The 23102-nt window shown below is 46.8% G+C and overlaps 1 protein-coding gene across 1 annotated transcript; it reads right to left on the reverse strand.

Moving 5' to 3' along the window:
- Nucleotides 1–1884: 1884 nt before the first annotated feature.
- Nucleotides 1885–4662, reverse strand: LOC120695839. Its single transcript, XM_039979064.1, has 2 exons — nucleotides 4532–4662; nucleotides 1885–4435 (listed from the first exon to the last, which is right to left on the reverse strand). Exon 2 carries the CDS (start codon nucleotides 2867–2869, stop codon nucleotides 2030–2032), a length of 840 nt encoding a protein of 279 aa, XP_039834998.1. The 5' UTR covers nucleotides 2870–4435; nucleotides 4532–4662; the 3' UTR covers nucleotides 1885–2029.
- Nucleotides 4663–23102: the final 18440 nt, after the last annotated feature.

Consider the following 23102-nt stretch of genomic DNA (forward strand, 5'->3'; position numbering starts at 1 on the left):
GACGACACTCGACGCCCGTGTACCTGCAATCCAAAGACCAAGTGCACGATCACACCGCACGGTTGACAATTCACTCATCACAAGCAGGATAGAGTACTCAACATTCCTCAGGAAAACAGGCTTAGATGGTTGGTTGCCTGATCTTAACGGGAAGTAATAAAAAAAAAAGTTGGAAGGTTCGGACTTCGGACGATGGAAAGGCTGTCTGATCGATTGCCAGGAGCCGTCCTGGCGAGCGCTCGTTAATTAGAAATCCCCGGGTCCACAGCCAAACAATGGAATGCATACTGCTTAACTCTCTGTGTGCATGCGTGATGGCTTTCTATTGTTTCCATGGTCCGACTTGGCAACCTCACCACACATCCCCTAGCCCCCCACTACCTTACTAGAACAGCAAACATAGTCCATTTCCCTAAAGACGGAAACGATACTAACAAAAGCTAGAAATGCTCTTTTTTTTAGTTCTTCCATGCATTCCACGCCATAATTAAGTAGGATTTATGCTTTGTTTTGTGCCTGCTTTAGATGTGTTAAGGATGATTAGTCTGATCCGAAGGCTTGGAATATGTTCCTTGCTTGAGACAACCAATGACTATCATGCATGCTTCATGATTAGCAGCACCAATAACCATAATCTATCAGGTTGTGGGGCTAAAACAAAAGTTCATAGAGCACAATACTTTTTCTTTTTTTTTTCTTCATATCTACTTCTCTTCTGGCATCTGACAATAAGCAATATAATTTTGAACTCTAACGAAGAAGAAGAGGAAGAAGGTAAGAAAGAATCGAGACCCCTAGGACCCGAACCCAACCCCCCCTCCAGGGTGCCTGGCCTGGCCCTTCGGGCACCCGCAGTGTGCAACTAGATTCGCCTTCCCGAAGAAGAGGAAGCAGGAGCAGGAGCAAGTCGATAGGCTCATGCTGCCGATGTCCTCACATAGTCCAAAGCCGGAGGCACAAAAGCACCAAAGGCTGTATCTCTGTCGCCTTATTCAGTTTTGGTTGTTCACTCGACGTAAATCAGACAATCTGCTATGAATGAATATACATTGTTTCATCAACGAGAAACAGCAGCCGGCGGTTCTGCTAATCTTTAAAAAGAACAGAGAATGAAAGGAACAAGCAGCTAGTGAAATTGCATCATGCATGATGACTCGTGCGCACGCCAAGCTTATTTGTTTCCTTGTTCTTTCCTTAGTGACTAGATTGCTACAATCTTTCGCAGAGATGAGAGAAACAGACTGACATCGCTACATGGAGCCTGAGGCTATGGGAGCGATCATGCCACCACGCAGTTACTTCTCCCTTTTCACACCTTTGGCTGCATCTGTGTTCTATGACCTTCATTTTTTTTCGAAAGATTCTATGACCTTCATTTTAGCATGTGGGGTTCTCTTTTCTGTTTCTCTTCGATTTTGATCTTTCTTCTTTTCTTTCCCTGTTTTCCATTACATGGCGTGATTTTCTTCATCGGTTTGCAGTTCATTTTATTTGAATTGTCACGTGCCATGCAAAAAAGCTGTACTTCTTGCGTTTCCTCAGCGTCAGTCAACTGAAACAAGCTCTCTGCAGAATTGACGATGATTTCGAACTTCAGAATGGGTTATCCCTGCTCAGGATGTGGGTTCGCCAAGCTTCTTGCGAATGGGCATGTGGGCCGCGAGGCTATTTTGGGCTTTGAGACACTTGGCCCAATTGAAAGGTCCCCACACACAGTTATAAATTATGGGGGCACTGATCATCAAAGATTAATCTGCAATACTAGCACTTGATCACTAATATCAAATTAAAACATACATATTGATCACAGTATGCAGAAACAAATTAAGATTACATCCGAAAAAAATTAATATCGACTTTTCGACAATATTGTAGGACCTCAAATTAGACTTGTTACAATTGAAACTCAGATTGGCGGCATACAGTCACTAGTGGCAATAGGTCAAGATACAGAAACAAATGCAAAACACACATCACGATCAAGAATCCAAAACAAAGAGGAAACAATAATTGCAAGCAAAAGAGACTATTAAACGACACCACCAGCGTTGTCCTCTTCACCCGGCCTGCTGACGATCCTGGCATGGAAGAGCAACACCCAGAGCAGCGTTATCAACTCCCCGCCCCTGGCAATGGCCTCCTTGTGCCCTTTCAGGTTGTCGGACGGCGTGACATACAGGATCATCTCTGACCAGAATTCAGCCATCAACTTCCACACCGTCGTATCCTCCCCTTGGATGACCATCAGCTCCACCAACTGATCCCCCAGCCGCGCGCCTTCCTTGAGCACCTCATGCTTTGCATTTGCAGCCAGCAATCCGATCAGCTGTTGGCATTTGGCTTCTGGCGTCAATGAGTCTCCTGCTTCGCAGCCGGCAAGGACACGCTTAGTGTCTTTCTTGACATCTTCATACAGGCTCCTGTTCCATTCATCATCGTCAGGAAGCAACTCTGGACACCATGTCACAAGGTAGGCGCAATACCATGACAGTCGAGTGGCAGCGATCTTATAGTTAATGCTCGAACTTTGTTCTTCATCATCTAGGTGTGTGTACCTGACCTCGAGGATGCTTGTGGCGACGTGCCATGTAAGTATGGTACAAGATGTACTATGGTTGTTGCAAGCCCAGAAAAACCTTTCACCAACTTGGCCCCGGCGGCAGAGACATGCTGTGCCGTTGCTAAGGTGTCCATTTCTACTGCTTCTTAGCACTTCCATGATGCAAACTTTCACAGCTGCTGGCACCTTGACCTTCCTCTTCTTATCCGGCAAATGGAGGAGGCGCCTGAGAGGTACAAGCAAGGTTGTGCTCGGGCGAATCTCCAGGATAGAGTACTGACCTATTTTCTCATCCCAATAATTCATCATCTTGCATTTGCAACACAACAGACGGCCAATCCATTTCTTCTTGAGAAGTGAAGAATGTTGCGAAGAGGCATGGTTTACAAGGTGGCAAATGAGGGCAACTTTAGTTCAGTTGTTGCAGATGTAGGAAGCTATGTCCCTCACCTCGGTCATCATGACTAACACCGAAAGCAAAAATAGTGGCACCAGATCGAGGCACCAGCTTCCATAAAATTCATCCCAGATGTTGCTAACCAGTTGTTCCAAGGTGTGGCCGACCAATTGTTCTCGCATGCAAAAAACAAAGCAACCAAACTGAGGAACACCTCCCTCATTCACCACTAGCCGTACATCCACAAGCAGTGTGATCAACAATCCACATCAGCAAGCTATGCACAATAGTGAGATAAAGATACCCAGAATGGGCAACCAATACTTTGAATAGTAGATCGGGAGGGATGAATAATAATAGTCATGAAGGAAAGAAAGCTCATCCAAAATAACCAAAAAGACCCTTTCTTGTTCGCCATCCTTCAGCAATAAGCTCCAGAAAAAACTCAAGGCGTCCTTGGAGCCAGCATTATTTCTCACCTTGTACCTTGAAAATCGGCACCGCAACAACTTGAACAATGCAAATGAGAAGCATAAGTCTTTTTGTGGCTTTAGTTTTGATGTTGGAAGCATGTTATTCAACCTCCAAACTCTATCAATTGTCACCAGACCATTGTCATGCGAACTTATCCATGAGTCATCCTTGAAAACATAACCAAGGGGCTGTCTCTCCAAGTGTCTTTTCTCTTCTCCCATAACCAGTAGCGGAGGAGGTGCATCCTCAGCTACCACTAGTTCACCATGGTGACTTGTTTGTTGCGACGATTGTTGCTTCATGTACCAAAAAATAAGATGGGGATTGCGTCCGAGAGCAAAGGATTATCGTGCTTTCTGAAATGCATAATATTTGAATACCATTTTGGTACATATGAGAGCAAAAGGCACCACTTCAAGGGCCATTGCAATGATGACCTCGGGGTCAAAACTGTCACGGGCACGACTGGCTTTAGTCCAGGGAATGATATAGCTGATACCAAGGTAAAAGGTCCAGACTCCCTTAACAAACAGCTCAAATGGAGGACCCATGCTCCCACCTTCTCTATCATTGACAGCAACTACTGCACTGGTATTGATCATGATGATCTGAACAAGGGATGCCCATACTACAACGAAAGTTAAGTGCCCTCTTGGATCGCACTTTGCAATCAACAGATCCAAGTCCCTGACACTCCGGCTTGTGGTGAAGGCATTCTCACCAGCGCCCACGGGGACAACAGTAGAGATGATAGCCAAGAACAGGGTGGTGGCTCCAAGAAAGATAAACCTGGTGAAGCGGTGGTGGCGGTAACGCTGGCCATAGATGCCTATCCCAACTATGAGTCCAGCCAGAATGGCACCGGCGAGCTGCAGTGCGTTCACAAGCCATATCTTCCCTCTCATGCTCTTCTGGAATGAGGACACCAAATGGGTACGGTGGAATTCCCTCCAGCCATGGGTTCAGCTGATTTCCAAATGTTAAGGTTAGAACAAACGAACAAGCTGTTGGCACAAACAAGCAAGCATACAAAAACAAGTCAGTGTTCATCTTAATTCTAACCAGATCAACAACAGCAGAAATGCCCAGAAGTAGTTTACCGCGTAAGGTGGAGGTCTAGCTGGCTGGAGCAAGCGCAAGTTCGATCCGACTGCCTGCTGCTCGGCCGCTCGGAATGCTCCAGTGCTCGGCAAGCGCAAGCGCAAGTTCGATCTTTTTAATGTGCTTGCTTCAGATGCATGGGTCCCTATCTTTGCATCCGATGCATATATGTGATTGCTGGAAAATATGCTTCTTTCTTCAGAAGCTGCCCGTCGTGGTCGTCATCACAGAAACTCCATTTAGTACTCTCTCTTTTTTTTTGAGAAAAATTCTTCTATGGCACTAAAATTTATACACATCTCTTCCCTGCCATTGAAATTATAAGTTCCCTTGATTGCCATCAGTTTTAATTTTTCATCCATTGACTACCGTTGACGTTAGATTTCTGTTAAAACATCACAGACTATAATACCTTGTGTGTACGCATGGCCGTCATCTCCCCTCTGTTCGCCCGCGATATGAAGGTGCCGGTCCTCCGTCTGATGCTTCAGGCCGCGCACGTCTGTAGAATCGAATCCATCCGCCACCTGAAGAAATCCACTAACTCCAAAGCTGCAAGTCTTCTCAACCTCCGCTCGGCAGCGGAAGCAGGGGACGGTTGGGTAATGGGTAATCTGGACCGGAAGCAGAGGAATCCCAGGCAGACAAGCTAATTGGAAGGATGGCGACGAAACGAAATTGGAATAGGAATTATATTCAATGCTTGTTGCTTTTAATTGTTCAATTATTCTCATGTTGAGCTAGGAACTAGTACGTAATAGTAAACTAGAAATTCTTTTGATTTACACACACACGATGGACCCGAACGGAAGGCAAACTGTGGCGGCGGGCGATTGCATTGCATTGTAGTCCGACCTCCGCCCGGGTGCCCACCTCGAGCGGAACCCCGTGCTTGCCTCATTCAAGCGGACTGCTGCGGCTATGCGACGCCTGTTAGAAATCTAGGCAATTTTCGGTATATTTTAATTCCAAAATTAGATGTATAAACTAGCAATATTTCTATGACTTTAAGGAGTAAAAGAAAACATGTGAACATGTTTATACTTATCACACATATAAGCATAAACAATATAAATAACCAAAGTTTTAGGGAGTACCCTAAAGCGGGGCCGTTGCCGGAGGCATTGGCTGCGCTGTTACCAACTGGAGTAGACATCTACTCGGTTGTCCTCAGTCGAAGTAGTCGAACTAAATCGGTGCAGGAAGATGTTCGCAGTGCAGTCCCACGAACGGTCACCAAGATGTAGTCGACGTAGTCGTTCGGCCACCAGAATGTAGTCGACGTAGTTGTTCGGCTCGTCCACCAGGAAGTAGTCGTACAATCGGGCAAAGCCTTAGTATTTTTGAGCAGTCACGCTAAAGCGTTACCCAAAAACCTGATTGCCCGCCTATCCCGTGCAGGATCTCAAGGCGAGCAAGGTTTCGGAGGCCTGCTCACGCTAATTCTGTGCGCGCAGAGATTAGCGTTGGGGAACTCAGTTGTTGCAACTGGAGAGGGAGAAGAGAGGAGCCGAGTTGCCTCAGTGCTCTGGTGCGGGATGGATGAGGGGCATGGCACTCCTTATATAGTGACTCAGGTGCTCAGGTTCGTTGAACCTGGACACCATCAGAGTCATTTAGGTGATGCGGTTATGACCATTAATTACAGATTTAATTGCACGTTTAATCGCACGATTAATTGCTGTCAACGGCAAAATAGCCATCACATCACACCGCGCCACGCCACGCCGCGCCGCGCCGCACCGCGCCGCACCGCCCGTCCGGCCGGCCGCGCCGCACCGCGCCGCGCCGCGCCTCGCCTCGGCCTCGGCCTCGGCCTCGGCCACGGCCACGGCCACGGCCACGGCCCGGCCCGGCCCGGCCCGGCCCGGCCCGGCCCGGCCCGGCCCTGCCCGGCCCGGCGAGGCGAGCGAGCGCGCGCGCGGGTGTGGTTCACCGTCCTCCTCTTACCGGCTTCACAAGTGGTGTACAAGAAGTCCACCTTTTAAGTCGGTTGAGATCCTCCTCAATTCCCGGTACGGAATTAAACATTGATTCCCTAGCATTAATAGTGGGCTTTAAATTCTTTTATTGCTTTAGAATAAATGGGCCAAGCCCATTACTCCAACAATCCCCACCAAGAAATTCAAGCCACACTAGAAATACCCTCATTCTCTCTTTGATATACCAGTATTCGACAGAGACTGTTAAGTTGAACTTCCATCTAGGACAAAGGCTACACTTATTCACAACTGTGCAATGGACTATGCCTTGAATTGCCAGTTTTGTGCAAACAAGTTTGACCAGAGCCCTACACTGGTACTAGGCTGCAAAAGCATCCCCGCGGTTTGGAGCTTATAAGTCATACTCCAGGCCCTTCATGAGTTTCTAGAGAATACCCAATTCTCATAGACCATGACCAGTGGTCAAACTCATATAGGTGTGTTCCTTTCAGATGTTCTGTAGGACAACATCTTTTGTTTCAAGAAAACAACTCATTTGTTTAAAAGAAACCACCTGGCACACATTAAGGTATAGACCAACCTGCCATACAGATTAGAAGAGAAATGCACCTTATACACGGAATGAGCCCTTTTCACAAAGGTTCTCTTCTCACAGTCAGACTTTAGTTTTGTTTCACCATCCTAATTCACGGGATCTCCGATCACATAGGACAGGTTTCCACTATAGAATGACTCACGTGGGTCTCAAGCCCAATTCCATAGATGCATTGTCTATCACATTTCGTGAAAGACCCTTTGTAAACTGATCTGCCAGATTTTTAGCCGTCTGAACATAGTCCAGGGCTATAACTCCGGAGTTTCTCAATTTTCTGACAGATTTCAACCGCCTTTTCACATGTCTAGATGACTTCATGTTATCCTTTGAACTATTCACCTTGACAATTACCGTTTGATTGTCACAGTTCATTAGGATTGCCGGTAACGGTTTTTCAACTATCGGCAAGTCCATAAGGAGCTCACGAAGCCACTCAGCCTCAACAGTGGCGGTATCTAATGCTGTGAGTTCTGCTTCCATAGTTGACCTCGTTAAGATGGTCTGCTTGCAAGACTTCCAGGAAACAGCTCCACCACCAAGTGTAAACACATATCCACTTGTGGCCTTTATCTCATCAGCATCAGAAATCCAATTTGAATCACTATACCCTTCTAGTACCCTTGGGTACCCGGTGTAGTGAATTCCATAGTTCATTGTCCCCTTCAGATAGCGCATTACTCTTTCAAGACCCTTCCAATGATCATCTCCCGGGTTTGAAACAAACCGGCTCAGTTTGCTTACAGCAAACGAGATATCAGGTCTTGTAGCGCTCGCTAAATACATTAATGAACCAATGATCTGAGAATATCTCAGCTGATCTCGCATTATCCTTTTATTCTTTCTAAGAATTAAACTGGCATCATATGGTGTTGAGACAGGTTTATAGTCACTATAACCAAAGCGACTTAACACCTTCTCCACATAGTGAGACTGTGTAAGAATCACCCCACCATTGATCTCTTTTACCAGCTTTATATTAAGGATAACATCAGCTTCTCCCAGATCCTTCATCTCAAAATTTTGAGATAAAAACTCTTTGACTTCCTTAATCACATTAAGGCTAGTGCCAAAGATCAGTATGTCATCCACATACAAGCACAAAATCACTCCTTCAGCCCCACCATAGCGATAGTACACACATCTGTCAGCTTCGTTCACAACAAAGCCGGCAGAGGTCAAAGTTCTATCAAACTTTTCATGCCACTGCTTAGGCGCTTGCTTGAGACCATATAAAGATTTTAACAACTTACAAACCATTCCTTCTTGACCCTTTGATACAAACCCATCCGGCTGATCCATATAGATCTCCTCTTCTAACTCTCCATTGAGGAAAGCCGTCTTAACGTCCATCTGATGAACGAGAAGACCATAAGAGGCTGCCAAGGAAAGTAACACTCGAATTGTGGTCAATCGGGCAACTGGTGAATAAGTGTCAAAGAAATCTTCTCCTTCTTTTTGTGTATAACCCTTGTCCACAAGCCTAGCCTTGTACTTTTCAATAGTACCATCTGGCCTAAGCTTTTTCTTGAACACCCACTTGCATCCAACCGGTTTACATCCATAAGGACGTTCAACGACCTCCCAGGTTCCATTAGACATAATAGAATCCATCTCACTCCTTACTGCTTCCTTCCAATAGTCAGCATCAGGAGATGAATATGCCTCTTCAATGGTTCTGGGTGTATCATCTATGAGGTATACAATGAAATCATCACCAAAAGACTTTACAGTCCTTTGTCTCTTGTTCTTTCTCGGAGCATCATTGTTATCCTCCTCAGAATTTTCTACAAGTGTATGTTCATTGTGTTCTATCGGCTCAGCAGAGCCATCATCCTTGATGAACTCTTGCCTAGATGAACTTGTTTCATCTCTCATGGGAAAAATGTTTTCAAAAAATGTAGCATCTCTGGACTCCATTATAGTACCAACATGCATGTCAGGTACTCCAGATTTCACTATTAAAAATCTATATCCAACGCTGTGAATAGCATAACCTAGAAAGATACAATCCACAGTTTTATGTCCAAGCTTACGTTTCTTGGTTATTGGCACACTCACTTTTGCCAAACAACCCCATGTACGTAAGTATGACAGTGTTGGCCTTTTCTTCTCCCATTCCTCGAAAGGAGTTATCTCTTTATTCTTTGTAGGAACACGGTTTAGGACATGACATGCAGTCAATATAGCCTCACCCCACCATTCCTTGGAAAGTCCCGCTGTATCTAACATGGCGTTAACCAAATCCGTTAGGGTGCGGTTCTTTCTTTCGGCAACCCCATTTGACTGAGGTGAATAGGGAGGCGTCCTCTCATGAATAATACCATGTTCCTCGCAAAATAAAGTGAATAAATTTGAGAAATACTCGCCACCACGATCTGACCTAACTCTTTTGATCTTTCTCTCAAGTTGGTTTTCTACTTCAGCTTTATAGATTTTAAAGTAGTGTAAAGCTTCATCTTTTGACTTCAACAAATAGATGTAACAAAATCTAGTACTATCATCAATCAAAGTCATGAAATATTTTTTACCACCTTTTGTCAACACTCCATTCATTTCGCACAAATCGGAATGAATTAATTCTAAGGGTGCCAAGCTCCTTGCCTCCGCGGTCTTATGAGGCTTACGAGTTTGTTTTGATTCAACACATACATGACACTTAGAATTTTTGACAAAAGTGAACTTTGGAATTAAGCTCAAATTAGCTAAGCGCATCATACAACCAAAATTAACGTGACAAAGCCTCGAATGCCAAACATTTGTTTCATCAACGTTAATAACATTGTATGCAATTTTATTACAAACATCTGACAAAGAAAGACGGAACAAACCTCCGCTTTCATAACCTTTTCCAACAAAAGTACCAAACTTAGACAAGATACATTTATTGGACTCAAAGACTAATTTGAAACCATCTCTACACAGTAGAGAGCCGCTGACTAAATTCTTCTTGATGGTGGGGACATGCTGCACGTTCTTCAGCTGCACGGTCTTCCCCGAAGTAAACTTCAGATTTACCGTACCAACACCAAGAACACGCGCATGTGATCCGTTCCCCATCAGCAAGGAGGAAGTCCCGCCGGTCTGGTAAGAAGAGAACAAAGAAGCATCAGCACAAACATGAATATTAGCACCAGTATCAACCCACCACTCGGGTGAACCAAAGACTGAAAGAACAGTAGGTAATAAATTACCGTACCCCGAAGTTCCTCCAGGCTCGCTAATAACCATGTTGGCGGAGTTGTTGCCTTTGCGGTTCGGACACTTTGCAGCAAAGTGATCCGTACTAGCGCACACATAGCAAGCTCCCGTCTTCTTCTTCTTCTTAAAAGTGGTTGTCTTCTTAGTCTTTGGTTGGTTCTGCGGTGGCTTTTTCTTGTTCTTGTTGGAGTTGTTCTTCTGAACAAGATTGGCACTTGAAGCACCAACAACTCCTTTCCCACGTATGTCCTTTGCTCTCGCCTTCTCCTCAACATCAAGAGTCCCTATGAGTCCATCTATTGTGAACTCCTGTCTCTTATGTTTTAGAGAAGTAGCAAAGTCCCTCCAAGAAGGTGGCAGCTTAGAGATTATACCTCCAGCCACAAACTTATTGGGTAACACACATGGGGACTCTTTGCTGCAATTTTTGAGATCTTTTGCCAGAGTATGTATTTCATGAGCCTGTTCCACTACAGAACGGTCTTCGACCATCCTGTACTCAAGGAACTGCTCCATGATATACAACTCACTCCCGGCGTCAGATACTCCATATTGAGCCTCAAGAGCATCCCACAAAGCTTTGCCAGTTGGCAGCCGGATATAAGAATCCACCAGGTTATCACCGAGAACACTAATGATCAAGCCTCGAAAGAGGATATCAGCCTCATCGAACGCACTCCCTTCCTCTGGAGAGAATTGTTCAGGCTTACCCTCTTTCACATGGATCACTCTCGATAGTGTTAACCACAGTATAAACCGCTCTTGCCAACGTTTGTAATTTGAACCATCAAAAGGTGATGGTTTGATTGATGCAGCAAAGCTAGATACCGAAAGCCTATTAACGCAATCAGGTTTTTGGATTGTTAGAAATCTAGGCAATTTTCGGTATATTTTAATTCCAAAATTAGATGTATAAACTAGCAATATTTCTATGACTTTAAGGAGTAAAAGAAAACATGTGAACATGTTTATACTTATCACACATATAAGCATAAACAATATAAATAACCAAAGTTTTAGGGAGTACCCTAAAGCGGGGCCGTTGCCGGAGGCATTGGCTGCGCTGTTACCAACTGGAGTAGACATCTACTCGGTTGGCCTCAGTCGAAGTAGTCGAACTAAATCGGTGCAGGAAGATGTTCGCAGTGCAGTCCCACGAACGGTCACCAAGATGTAGTCGACGTAGTCGTTCGGCCACCAGAATGTAGTCGACGTAGTTGTTCGGCTCGTCCACCAGGAAGTAGTCGTACAATCGGGCAAAGCCTTAGTATTTTTGAGCAGTCACGCTAAAGCGTTACCCAAAAACCTGATTGCCCGCCTATCCCGTGCAGGATCTCAAGGCGAGCAAGGTTTCGGAGGCCTGCTCACGCTAATTCTGTGCGCGCAGAGATTAGCGTTGGGGAACTCAGTTGTTGCAACTGGAGAGGGAGAAGAGAGGAGCCGAGTTGCCTCAGTGCTCTGGTGCGGGATGGATGAGGGGCATGGCACTCCTTATATAGTGACTCAGGTGCTCAGGTTCGTTGAACCTGGACACCATCAGAGTCATTTAGGTGATGCGGTTATGGCCATTAATTACAGATTTAATTGCACGTTTAATCGCACGATTAATTGCTGTCAACGGCAAAATAGCCATCGCGCCGCGCCTCGCCTCGGCCACGGCCCGGCCCGGCCCGGCCCGGCCCGGCGAGGCGAGCGAGCGCGCGCGCGCGTGTGGTTCACCGTCCTCCTCTTACCGGCTTCACAAGTGGTGTACAAGAAGTCCACCTTTTAAGTCGGTTGAGATCCTCCTCAATTCCCGGTACGGAATTAAACATTGATTCCCTAGCATTAATAGTGGGCTTTAAATTCTTTTATTGCTTTAGAATAAATGGGCCAAGCCCATTACTCCAACAACGCCTTGCGCGGCACCTGCTCGGCAGGCCATGCGCCGCCCCGCTCAAGCTGCGCCTGCGAGCCACCTCTGAGACGCGACAGAGCTCCATACGGTCTGCGGTGTGCCCGCTTGTGCTTGCCGCTGAAGCTTAGCATGGAGGGTGACAGCGGCTGCCGAAGCAGCGCGCGGAGGAGTTGAGTCCCTCGCCGCCGCGTCAAGCTCGGAAGGACTGGACGAGGCACGCGTCAGCTTGATCAGTCTATAAACATTGGACGGCTACGATTAATGTATGTCAGCTTGATCTGTCTATAAACATTGGACTATAAAACATTGGACGGCTAGGATTAATGTATGTCAGGCAGAGATCCAAGCAATGGATGATTTTGTTTCATGAAATGTCCCACTCTCATGTACAAGGGTAAACTTGTCTTTTTCATCATCACTTCACAGCCATATATCGGACACACACACAACACAACACAAATTCAATGTAGAGACACTTTTGTATAGACATTTCATAATTTATCTTTACAATATGTCACAATATATTGTAGAGATATTTTTTGTGGCACTTTCGAAAACGTCACACACGTATTGAGACAATATTTGAGTCATTTTAAATCATAGAGACATTTCTTCAAGTCATTTCATAAAAATGTCAATACATATCCTCTGGGGCAAGTTTGAGATATTTTAATTTTTGACCTTAGCCCCATAGAGGTATAGTTTGAGTCATTCCTTTTAATATCTTGAGGCACTATTTAGATCATTGAGGCGCATTATAGAATACTCATAAGAATTATACTAAATATATGAGTAATAATTGTTGTAAGGGTGAGATGGTTAGCAGGCTGAGGATTGTGCCATGTGGTGTGAGGTCTTGAGTTTGAAGCCTCAAAGCTGCATCATTCAAGTATTATCATGTTTTGCAATATTTTTTTGTAATAATTCGATCTTCTTGGATGTCGATGTGGGAGTCGTCCGGCGCCTCCTCTTCTTGATGTTCGACTTGCTCTTCTGGCGCCTGAGACTCGGCCTGCTCGTCATGGCAGGTGAAGCTCGGAGTGGATGAGTGGTGCGAGCTTGATCGACTCGAGCTCGACCCGGTCACCTTTCTGAACACGTTCATGAACTTCTGCCTGATGTTCCTCATACCTGAAATCACAAACACAACAAACACAACCAAAACTCGGAAGGATTACGTGAGAGTTAGTAAAAATCAAAGTCAGCCGTCCGAGGGTTAGTAGTCCTTGCGGGGCATGGTTGCGTCTCACAAAAATCGTTCATGTGGGTGATAACACTCCACAAAATCATTCTTGTGGGCGATGACGCACCACAAAATCGTTCTTGCGGGGTAGTAGTACCACCACAAACATGTTATTGCAGAGAAAGGATGGGGAACATGAAATGCAAATGAAATGCAAATGGAAATGCAAGGCAAGGCAAGAAAATATATTTTTTTCTTTTTCTTATGAACTTGGATCAAGAACAAGAGCAAAGATAGCAGAGGGAGGAAGAACACGAAGCAAAACTGGTGTATCTTGGGCTAGGGGAGTGCAATTGACATCCTGTGCACCGGCTCATATAGAGGGGAGCTCCCCCATGGTTGACCGACCATGTGGTCGGCCGGCCATGTGCCGGGCCCGATCGCCTTCAATCTTTTTCAGAGATGCTTAATGACTGCCACACACTCCAAAAATGCATGAATGCGTGCAGGGGTAGGCCGGTGCAGGCCTAGAAGCGGCCCCAAATGAATTTGGACATGAAAATCATCCAAGTTCATGCATGCACTAGGTTTCAAACTTTTGTGGCAGCCATTTTCTTCCAAAATTGCCCCTTGGGCACTTGTCTAAATTCAAGATTCATGAAGGATGCAGATGCAAAAGGTGGGAATCAAAACATGCATGGGTTTTTTGTGCAAAAGATGCAAATGCTCATGCAAGAATCAAATTAAAATGAATGAATTCAAACATGCAATGGTCGAATTTAAACATGGGATAACTACTGATTTACCTGTCGGCAAGGATTCAAAATTTAGAGTCTTTTGAATGAGACATTTTCATTCTGTCAACTAGGGTCAAACTTGACGAGAATTTCCAAAGTGAAGCACCGCATCATGAAAGTTGTCGGAAAAATTCGTACCTTGATGTGGTGTCTGGGTTGCTCGGGAATATCATTTGGTCCTCTTTTGATCGTGTAGAACTTCTCATGATACTCATCATCCCGTGGTACTACCCCCTGTGAGGTGAATATAATTACTCACCTTGATTGCATCATAGTGTGGCTCCTTGTTCGATCTATGCAGTGTTCCTTGTTGTTGGTGATCAGGCAACGACAATAGAGCACCTCATTCAAAAAGAAAACTTGAGCCTTTTCCAAGGTCTGATGCAATCACGATCAATTCAATTGCCGGATTGTTGACTTCTCGAAATTGAGAGTGCCAAGTCACGCTCGTCTTGAAGTCGACTCGGATTCGTTCGTGAAATTCATTGGCAAATTGAAATTGATCGGAAACTACCCCTGTCTTCACACAGAGAGAAGACAGCATGGTTGTCCTGCCAGACCATGACCACTAACCATAGAGATTTTCCAAACTTGAATAAATTCTTTAACCAATGCCTTCCCCGGCAACGGCGCCAAAAATGCTTGTTGACGCCTACCAACATCATCACGGGAAACGGGTAGTCCCAAATGATAACGCCCGCAGACGTCAATATGGTGGCAAGTATTTCATGGGCCACGAATAAATCCGCAAGCGCACGGAGTACCGCCGTAGCATTTTACCCGAAAGTAACCGGGGGTGTCATTTATATTCTCACAAGGAAGGCGGCAGTATAAAGAGTTTATTAAGTTATAGAGAACACTATGAATTAATGTCCATGGTCTGAGCAGGGGTAAATTGTTCATGATAAAGCAGGGTAGTGCAACATACAAACATAACCAGATAAATCTATCTTAGGACAGCGGAGGAGCAAGAGTTAGATCAAGCGTAACTGGAGCCATAATCTATCGCATACACTCATGAGCATGTTGAGTTGAGTCATGCATGCGCATAGAAAAGCCTACAAACATGGACTAGGGAGACTGCAACCAGATGAACAGAACAAGCCTGAACAACCGACGGCTTTATGCACCTCCTACCACTCTATCCGAACATGGAGGGTTACTAGGGCTCGAACAGGGCTGTCACCACCTGCCGGCTACCTCTCAATCTATGGGATAGAGTCGCATTCAAACATGGTCATTAACCCAGACTCCATGCCTGCGCTAACAAGCACCACTCTAGCCTTGTGCTAGGACACCTATGTCTATCCGGGGCCTTAGTTCTAGAGCGCCCAATTAAGAAAGATGAAGCAAAGCCATGAAACAAGAACTAGACTAGCATATGAATCAAACAAATCAAGCATGGCTCAAGAGAAGGATCATACACACAAGCAAAGACATATGAACCAAAGTACTGGATAAATAAATAAACTCTAGTACAAACTCAGAACATTACATAAAGAGAAGGTAAAAGACATACCGGACTCTTCACGAAGACTCTAAGACCTCGAACTACGACTTATACCTGAACTCCACTAGTCCTAAGACCTCTACAAGAGAAGGTAAAAACTACATCTTGAGAGTGTTTCTTGAGATGTTGAGTGTTGAGTGATTCCTCTCATGTCTTGAAATTGAGCCCCTTCCCTCATATATATAGAGGGGAGCCACCCTCTCCTCGGCCGTGAAATGTGCAGGTTCTCCCCTGAACCGACGTTAGGAGCCAATGAGGAGATACCACGTCGAAGCTCAAAGGCGGTGTGGGGCCGTCGGCCGACCACATGGTCGGCCGACCATGGGCCTGCCCCACTGGCCCTCTCCTTTGGTGGAGAGGCTGACCAGTGGGCCCTCTCGTCCCTGGACGCTGACACAGCTTGTTTTAAGTCGGTTTGCTTCTCTAGTGGGCCCTTCAATCCATGTGATGCTCGTGTGGCGGCGTCTAATTGGATGGCGTCTTGCTCCTTGAATTAAAAGGGTATGATTGCCCTTCATTTTCAGCTAAAACCTGCACTCATAGAAATCTAGAGGGACATGTGGAATTTGGTAATTTATTAGTGACATGAGTATAAGAAATGCAAGTTCATCCATTTATTGTGACCAGATTGATGCTCAGAAATGGTCGTTAGTGAGCGTCAACAACTTGTCATCGAATTCCTTCCACTGCCGAGAATCAGCTGGATGTCGGAGCTTTCCATCACCCTTCTAGCGCTTATCTGAATCCTACCATCGCATCAGCTCAGCATCCTTTGGGTTCGAGAAGAAACGCCTAAGGTGGTCAGAAACTGGGAGGTACCACATAACCATGGCGGGAATTCTGCTTTGCTTCTCAGAAATGCCTAAAGTAGCGTCGTCTGGCTCAACGGAGGTAACACTATTCTTCGCCACATTCCTTTTATTCACATTAGATGGACCTTGATTGTCGTCACCACAGTAACCAGCATTGTTTTTGTACCGACTTGCTGAACATACAGGGCATTTCTTTAAGTCTTCGAAAGTATCCCCACAATACAAAATACAATGATTTGGACATGCATGGATTCTTTCCACACCCATCGTGAACGGGCTAACAAGCTTCTTGGCTCGATATGTGTTGGCTGGCACTTTATTTCGCTTTGAAAACAACCAAGCCAAGATACGCAGCAGATCATTGAAACTACCATCTGACCAACTATGTTTAGCCTTTAGAGTCAACAGTTCAAGTATGAAACGAAGCACAGTCCAGTGTTTAGGGCATCCCTTCGATCGGTCATAAATAAGTACCTCCGCTGATTTTCTTGCCGTCTCGAAGTTTGCTAACCCCCAGGCACTAACAACCAATACCTTCGCTTTGGTGTGGCGCAACAACTGGCCGAGAAAATCACCATCGTCAAGTTCATCATCACTACTATCACCATCCAAGGGACCTTCGACATCATCCCCATGGGATCCACCAACCCCATCGTCATCATCGTCGACACCATCATCATCTCAGCCACCATGAAAATAAGAATCAACCATTCTGTCAAACTCCTCGTCTTGTACGATATGATTCAGTGTATTATCCGCCGGAGGTGGAGCATCCATCTCGCCATGTTCCTTCCGGATCGTGCAGTCCTTAACAAAACCACTCACCATCACATGCGATCTGATTGTAGTTGGGTCGCTGAATACTCTCAAATTCTTGCAGGCAATGCCTCAACTGTGTCTTCTCATTTCTTGCGTGGTTCTCCGCAACTTAAATGAATTTATTAAGCTCTCCATGAAAAAAGGCGTCCGTCCATTTTGCATTGTACATCCACGTTCTATCCATCTCTGAACAGTAACAAATAATTTAAATAGATTAAAATAAGCAACTATTTACGTAAATAATTAGCAAAAATATAAATTCTTTTCTCCAAGTATAATAATCATAAATGGCATTGAAAATATACTAATCTATAAGCGTAGATATTGAAAAAAGGTAATTTAAATAGTACTAAATAAGAAAATGAAAACCAAACCTATTATTGTACCACAATATCTTGAAAAAAAATCTATCATGCATGTGTGTAAATATAGGGGAAAAAACAAATCTTCTTCTCTCTCCTTCATAGATCTAGTGAGTAATTTACTTAGGAATGAGGCTAAACATATAGATCTAGTCCAAATGATTAGATAATATTGTTCTCCAAATAAAATAGCACAACTTCATCCAAAAGTTTGAGGCAAATAGTGTCTCAAATGGCTAATCTACACCATAAAGATCTAGAGCTAGTTAGAGAGAAAGAGAGCTCCATTTGAGCCACAAATCTAACAAAACAGCAGGAATGATAAGGAATTAGCATCAACTTACCTCCTAGAGCCTCAAACTTCAAAGAAATCAAGTTGAAAATCTTCCCTCCCCCCCTTTTTTTTGGATCTTGGGGAGCTCCTCTCCTGAGCAAATAATGGGGGGGTCGGGAGGAGGAAGAAGCCCAAATTTTTATAGACATTTTTAGAGGCGGGGGGGGGGGGGGGGGGGGGGGGGGGGTGAGCCGCCCCTAAAAATGCATTTGTAGGGGCAGCTCACCCCCAGCCGCCCCTGAAAATGAGGTCATTTTTAGGGGGGGTTGAGTTGCCCCTAAAAATGCCATTTGTAGGGTGGCTCACCCCCCCCCCCCCCCCCGCATTTGTAGGGGCGGCTCAACCCCCCAGCTGCCCCTGAAAATGAGGTCAATTTTAGGGGCGGGTTGGGGGGGGGTGAGCCACCCCTACAAATGCCATTTGTAAGCATGGCTCGCCGCCCCTACAAATGGTATTTTCAGGGGCGGCTCAATTGCTACATTACCCTCACCCGATTTGTAGAAACGGGTGACTTTTTGGTCCCTAAAAAATTCGAGGTGTTGCTACGAATCGTTTTTGTAGTAGTGCAACTTTAGTCCAGTTGGAGCAGATGTAGGAAGCTATGTCCCACACCTCAGCCATCATAACTAACACCAAAAGCAAAACTATTGGCGCAAGATCGAGGTACCAGCTTCCAAAAAGATCTTCATATCAGGAGTTGCTGACCTGTTGTTCTCGAATGCAAAAAAACAAAACCAACCTGAGGGACGTAGCATCCCACAATCACCACTAGCCCAAGCATTGTGATCAACAATACACAGAAAGCTATGCACATTTGTGAGATAAAGATACCCAGAATGGGCAACCAATACTTTGAATAGTGGATCGGGAGGGATGAATAACAATAATCATGAAGGAAAGAAAGCTCATCCGAAATAACCAAAAAGACCCTGTCATGTTCGCCATCCTTCAGCAATAAGCTCTAGAAAAAACTGAAGGCGTCCTTCAAGCCAGCATTATTTGTGACCTTGTACCTTGCAAATCGGCACCGCAACAACTTGAACAATGCAAATGAGAAGCATAAGTCTTGTTGCGGCTTTAGTGTTGATGTTGGAAGCATGTCCAACCTCCAAACTATATCAATAGTCACCAGACCATTGTTATGCGAACTTGTCTATGAGTCATCCTTGAGCACATACCCAAGGGGCTGGTTCTCCATGTGCCATTTCTCTTCTCCCATAACCAGTAGCGGAGGAAGTGCATCCTCAGCTACCATTGGTTCACCATGGTGACTTGTTTGTTGCGACGATTGTTGCTTCATGTACACAAAAATAAGATGGGGATTGCGTCCTAGAGCAAAGGATTTTCGTGCCTTTTCAAATGCATAATATTTGAATACCATTTTAGTACATATGAGAGCAAAAGGCACCACTTCAGTGGCAATAGGAAGTATGTCCTCAGGGAAAAAATCGTCGCAGTTAATCAAGAGAATGATATAGCTGATACCAAGGTAAAAGGTCCAAACTCCCTGAACAAGCAGCTCAAATGGAGGATCCATGCTCCCACCTTCTCTATCATCGATAGCAACTACTGCACTGGTATTGATCATGATGATCTGAATAAGGCATGCCCATACTACAACCAGGACCGAGTGTTTTGGTGGCCGGTTTCGCTGATGTGGACGCCACATGGTAGTGGGGCCCACTTGTCAGCCATCCTCTCTCTCCTCTTTCTCTTTCTTTTCTCCCCTCTCTCTCCTCTCTCCTGGTCCCTCTGCTCGGCGGTCATGGAGGCAGGGCGTGCTCCGCGTCGCAGGCGTGGTCCGCGGCGGCGTGCAGGCGAGCCAGCGGTGGTGCTCGTCCTCGAACAGACCAAACCCACCGCAGCCACACCTCCCCTGGGCACCACTGCCGCAGCTACCCTGCCCTGGCGGCCCCCTCCCGCCGCTTCTTCCTTCCTCCCCACCGCCACCGCACTCCTACCACGGCGGCCCCCACTGCCGCTCCCTCCTTCCTCCCCTGCCCCGGCGGCGGCGCCTGCTGCAACAGGGGGCGGCGGCGCCGGCACGTTTGGCTGGAAGAAGGAGGCGTTCAAGAAGAGGGTGGGAGAGCAGGGCGTCATGGGCGCGCCGTGGAGCAGGGCGCATTTGTGCTCTGGCGCATGTCCCCGGACATGTGGTACATGGAGCTCACCGTCGGTGGCGGCAAGGTCCGCGCCGACTGCGACGGCCGCCTCGTGAGGTGCCACACGCCTTGGCTGGGCGCCCACGCCGCCAAGGGCCCCGTCCGCCCCGCCCGCCCGCGTCGGCCTCTGCGCCTGCGCCGTGCAGGCCACCGCCTGTGGGAGCAAGGAAGGGGGCGGCGTGGCCCCGCGGCTTGCCTCGCCGCGCCTCGTCCCCCGCCGCGGCCTGCCTCACCGCGATGCGCCGCTCAGCTTCGCCATCATCGACGCCGCGATGCTGGCCGCAGCTCGGGAATAGAAACTGTCAGCACTTGAAGATGAACGAAGCGAAATTACCCCCCCCCCCCCAAAAAATCCCTTATACTCACCTTGGTGGGGACTGACTGCTCTCCTCTACGAAAGTAGCATCGCGATGCAGAGATCAACAACACATATTCAGCGCTCGACGGTGTCGCCATGGAGGAGGGGGCGCGGTGGCTGCTCGACGCCCTCAACGCCACGATGCGGGCTGTGGAGGACAGGCGGAGGGTGCTGGGCTTGCCGCCGCCGGCCGACCACGCCGTCGAGGACGGGGTCATCGCGCCTCTTAGGGGAGGGAGGGAGGGAGGGCGCCGGGGGAGGCCGCGCCGGCGAGCAGGAAGGAGAGAGGAGGAAGGAGATGAGATAGGAGAGAGAAAGAGGGAGATAGAGAGAAGAGAGAGGGGTTGTAACGCTGACAAGTGGGCCCCACTATCATGCGGCGGCCACGTCAGCGAAACCGGCCACCAAAACAGTCGGATGGCCCAATGTGAACGGTTTTGATAGTTCAGTGGTCGAAGATATCTGGTTTTGGAGTTCAATGGCTAAAACCAAACCGAGGTAAGAGTTGGATGGCCAAAAATGAATTTTATCCTTAAAAAATTGAAAATGAATTCTTGAAGACTTTGAACTGAGATTGGATGGAAAAGGAGAGGCCCAAGGAGGGGCCCTCTCCTTCTCGTGCCCTCCGGGCTTTCGTTTTGAATTGATCAACTAGTTCCTTGTGTTGGATTTCGTTTCGGTTCCCTCTTTCGTGTTGGTTTCTGTTCTTTATGCAGGAAGAAGCCGGCTCGTGCAGGGCTTGGGGCGCTCAGGCCTACCATGCCGGTGGTGGCAGCAGGCAGCCCCAGGCGGCGACGGCGCTCGCAGCGCAGCGGTTGGCGCAGCATGCCTGGGCGTGCAGGGCTGGCGGCCCTAGCGCAGCGGTCGGCGCAGCACCGCAGCAGGCAGGCCCGTCCAGCGTGGCCTAGCGTGGCTTGCACGCGGTGCAGCTCGCGGCGGCGGCGCCCTAGCGCAGGGCGAGTAGTGCGCGTCCAGCGTCCAGCAGGGAGCACCGGCGCGGCACCAGGGCCGGCAGCAGCAGCAAGCTCTTGTTTTCTTTTGTGTGCAGGGAGATTGATCGAGTGCGTGTGTGGGAAATCCCGGGCTCGATTGAGCTCGTTCTTCATCAGCAAAATTGCGCCCACAAGGTGTTCGACAGAATGTCTCAATAGGTTTTTCTTTTTCCGTTGTTTTTGCTAGATTTGTTTTAGGCCCTAGTCGAGTAGATTGTCTTGTATTAGTGTAGCTCTCTAACCCTAGTTTCTTAGTTCTATCTCTAGATTTATTTTTCGTGCTCTAGGTTTAATTAATTTTCTGCTTAATTAAAACCTGAAAAAGCAAAACAAAAATTAGTTAAGTTGTGCATGTGTTAGCTAGATTTTATTCCAGTATTTCTAGTTTTTGTTTCTCTGTGTAATAACCCCACTTTGCTCGAGTACTTGAGATGTTTTCTTTCCGGTGATTTTTCTCTTATCGGCTTTTGTGTGTTTGTTCAAGTGGGCGAGTTTTGTGTGTGCTTTTCACCGCTTTGCTTCCATGAGTATGTTCTGACTCCTCAGTGTGAGTATTCCTAGTGCTGATAGCCGTCCTGAGCTATGCAGTACTGATACTCACTATTTGAGGTGTGTCGGGTGCAATTAGGACTTTATCTCTCCGATTTTTCGAAATCGAATTTGAGGCTCTCATTCACCCTCCTGGTTGCCAATTCAGTCCTTCAGCCTGCTGCCCGGCCGCTCGGAACAATGTGTTTTTCTTATGGATGGTTATATATGATGCCCTGCTCAATCTTGCAGTTTCATCTTTATTCTTTGCTCCAGTGCGATGGCTTCATTTCACACGTTTTTTTTTCTGAAGGTGCTTCAGTGCTTGAACTCCGCCTATGTTGACTGGAAGACTCTCTCTCCTGAGTCATCTCAGCATAGCCGATCCCAAGCCCGGGTAAAGGAGGAGAGTTGCGTTAGATTTTGGCAAACCAGCATAAAAAATAGCCACTCTAATGGATTTGAAACCCACAAAAAACTCGTTGGGGCGTAACCCTCTTAGCGACGCGCTACATCAAAACCCGGTGTGGTGATAAATGGGCAAGGGCCGGGTCGCCATCCCCCCAAGGGCGCGTCGTATCGTGACCTGGGTACGATGATAAGTGAGCAAGGGTCGGGTCGTCACCTGAATGGCGCGCTACATCTACGCCCGGGTGTAGTGAAAAATGAGCAAGGGTCTTCGCCCTTCCCTCGATGGGTGCGAAGGGTAAGGAAGCTAGCCGAGCCGACTAGGATTCGTATTGGTAGGTGGAACATAGGGTCCCTAACGGGTAAGTTGCGAGAGCTAGTTGATGCAGCAATTAGGAGGCGTGTAAATATTCTATGCGTTCAGGAGACTAAATGGAAGGGCCGGAAGGCGAAGGAGGTTGATGATACTGGCTTCAAGCTTTGGTACACGGCGGCAACTCCGGGCAGGAATGGTGTAGGCATCTTGATTGATAGGAGTCTTAAGGATGGAGTCGTAGAGGTTAGAAGGCAAGGCGACCGGATTATCCTAATCCGGTTGGTAGTTGGAGATTCGGTCGAAAGGGTTCAGACTTAGTAGGACCAAGACCGAGTACATAATGTGCGATTTCAGCG

Source organism: Panicum virgatum, chromosome 2K (genome assembly GCF_016808335.1).
Source record: "Panicum virgatum strain AP13 chromosome 2K, P.virgatum_v5, whole genome shotgun sequence".
In the NCBI taxonomy this organism is placed as follows: domain Eukaryota; kingdom Viridiplantae; phylum Streptophyta; class Magnoliopsida; order Poales; family Poaceae; genus Panicum; species Panicum virgatum.

What these genes read in the sequence shown, in the direction of transcription:
- LOC120695839 (XM_039979064.1), bottom strand. Translation starts at nt 2,869, where the DNA reads ATGATGAATTATTGGGATGAGAAAATAGGTCAGTACTCTATCCTGGAG.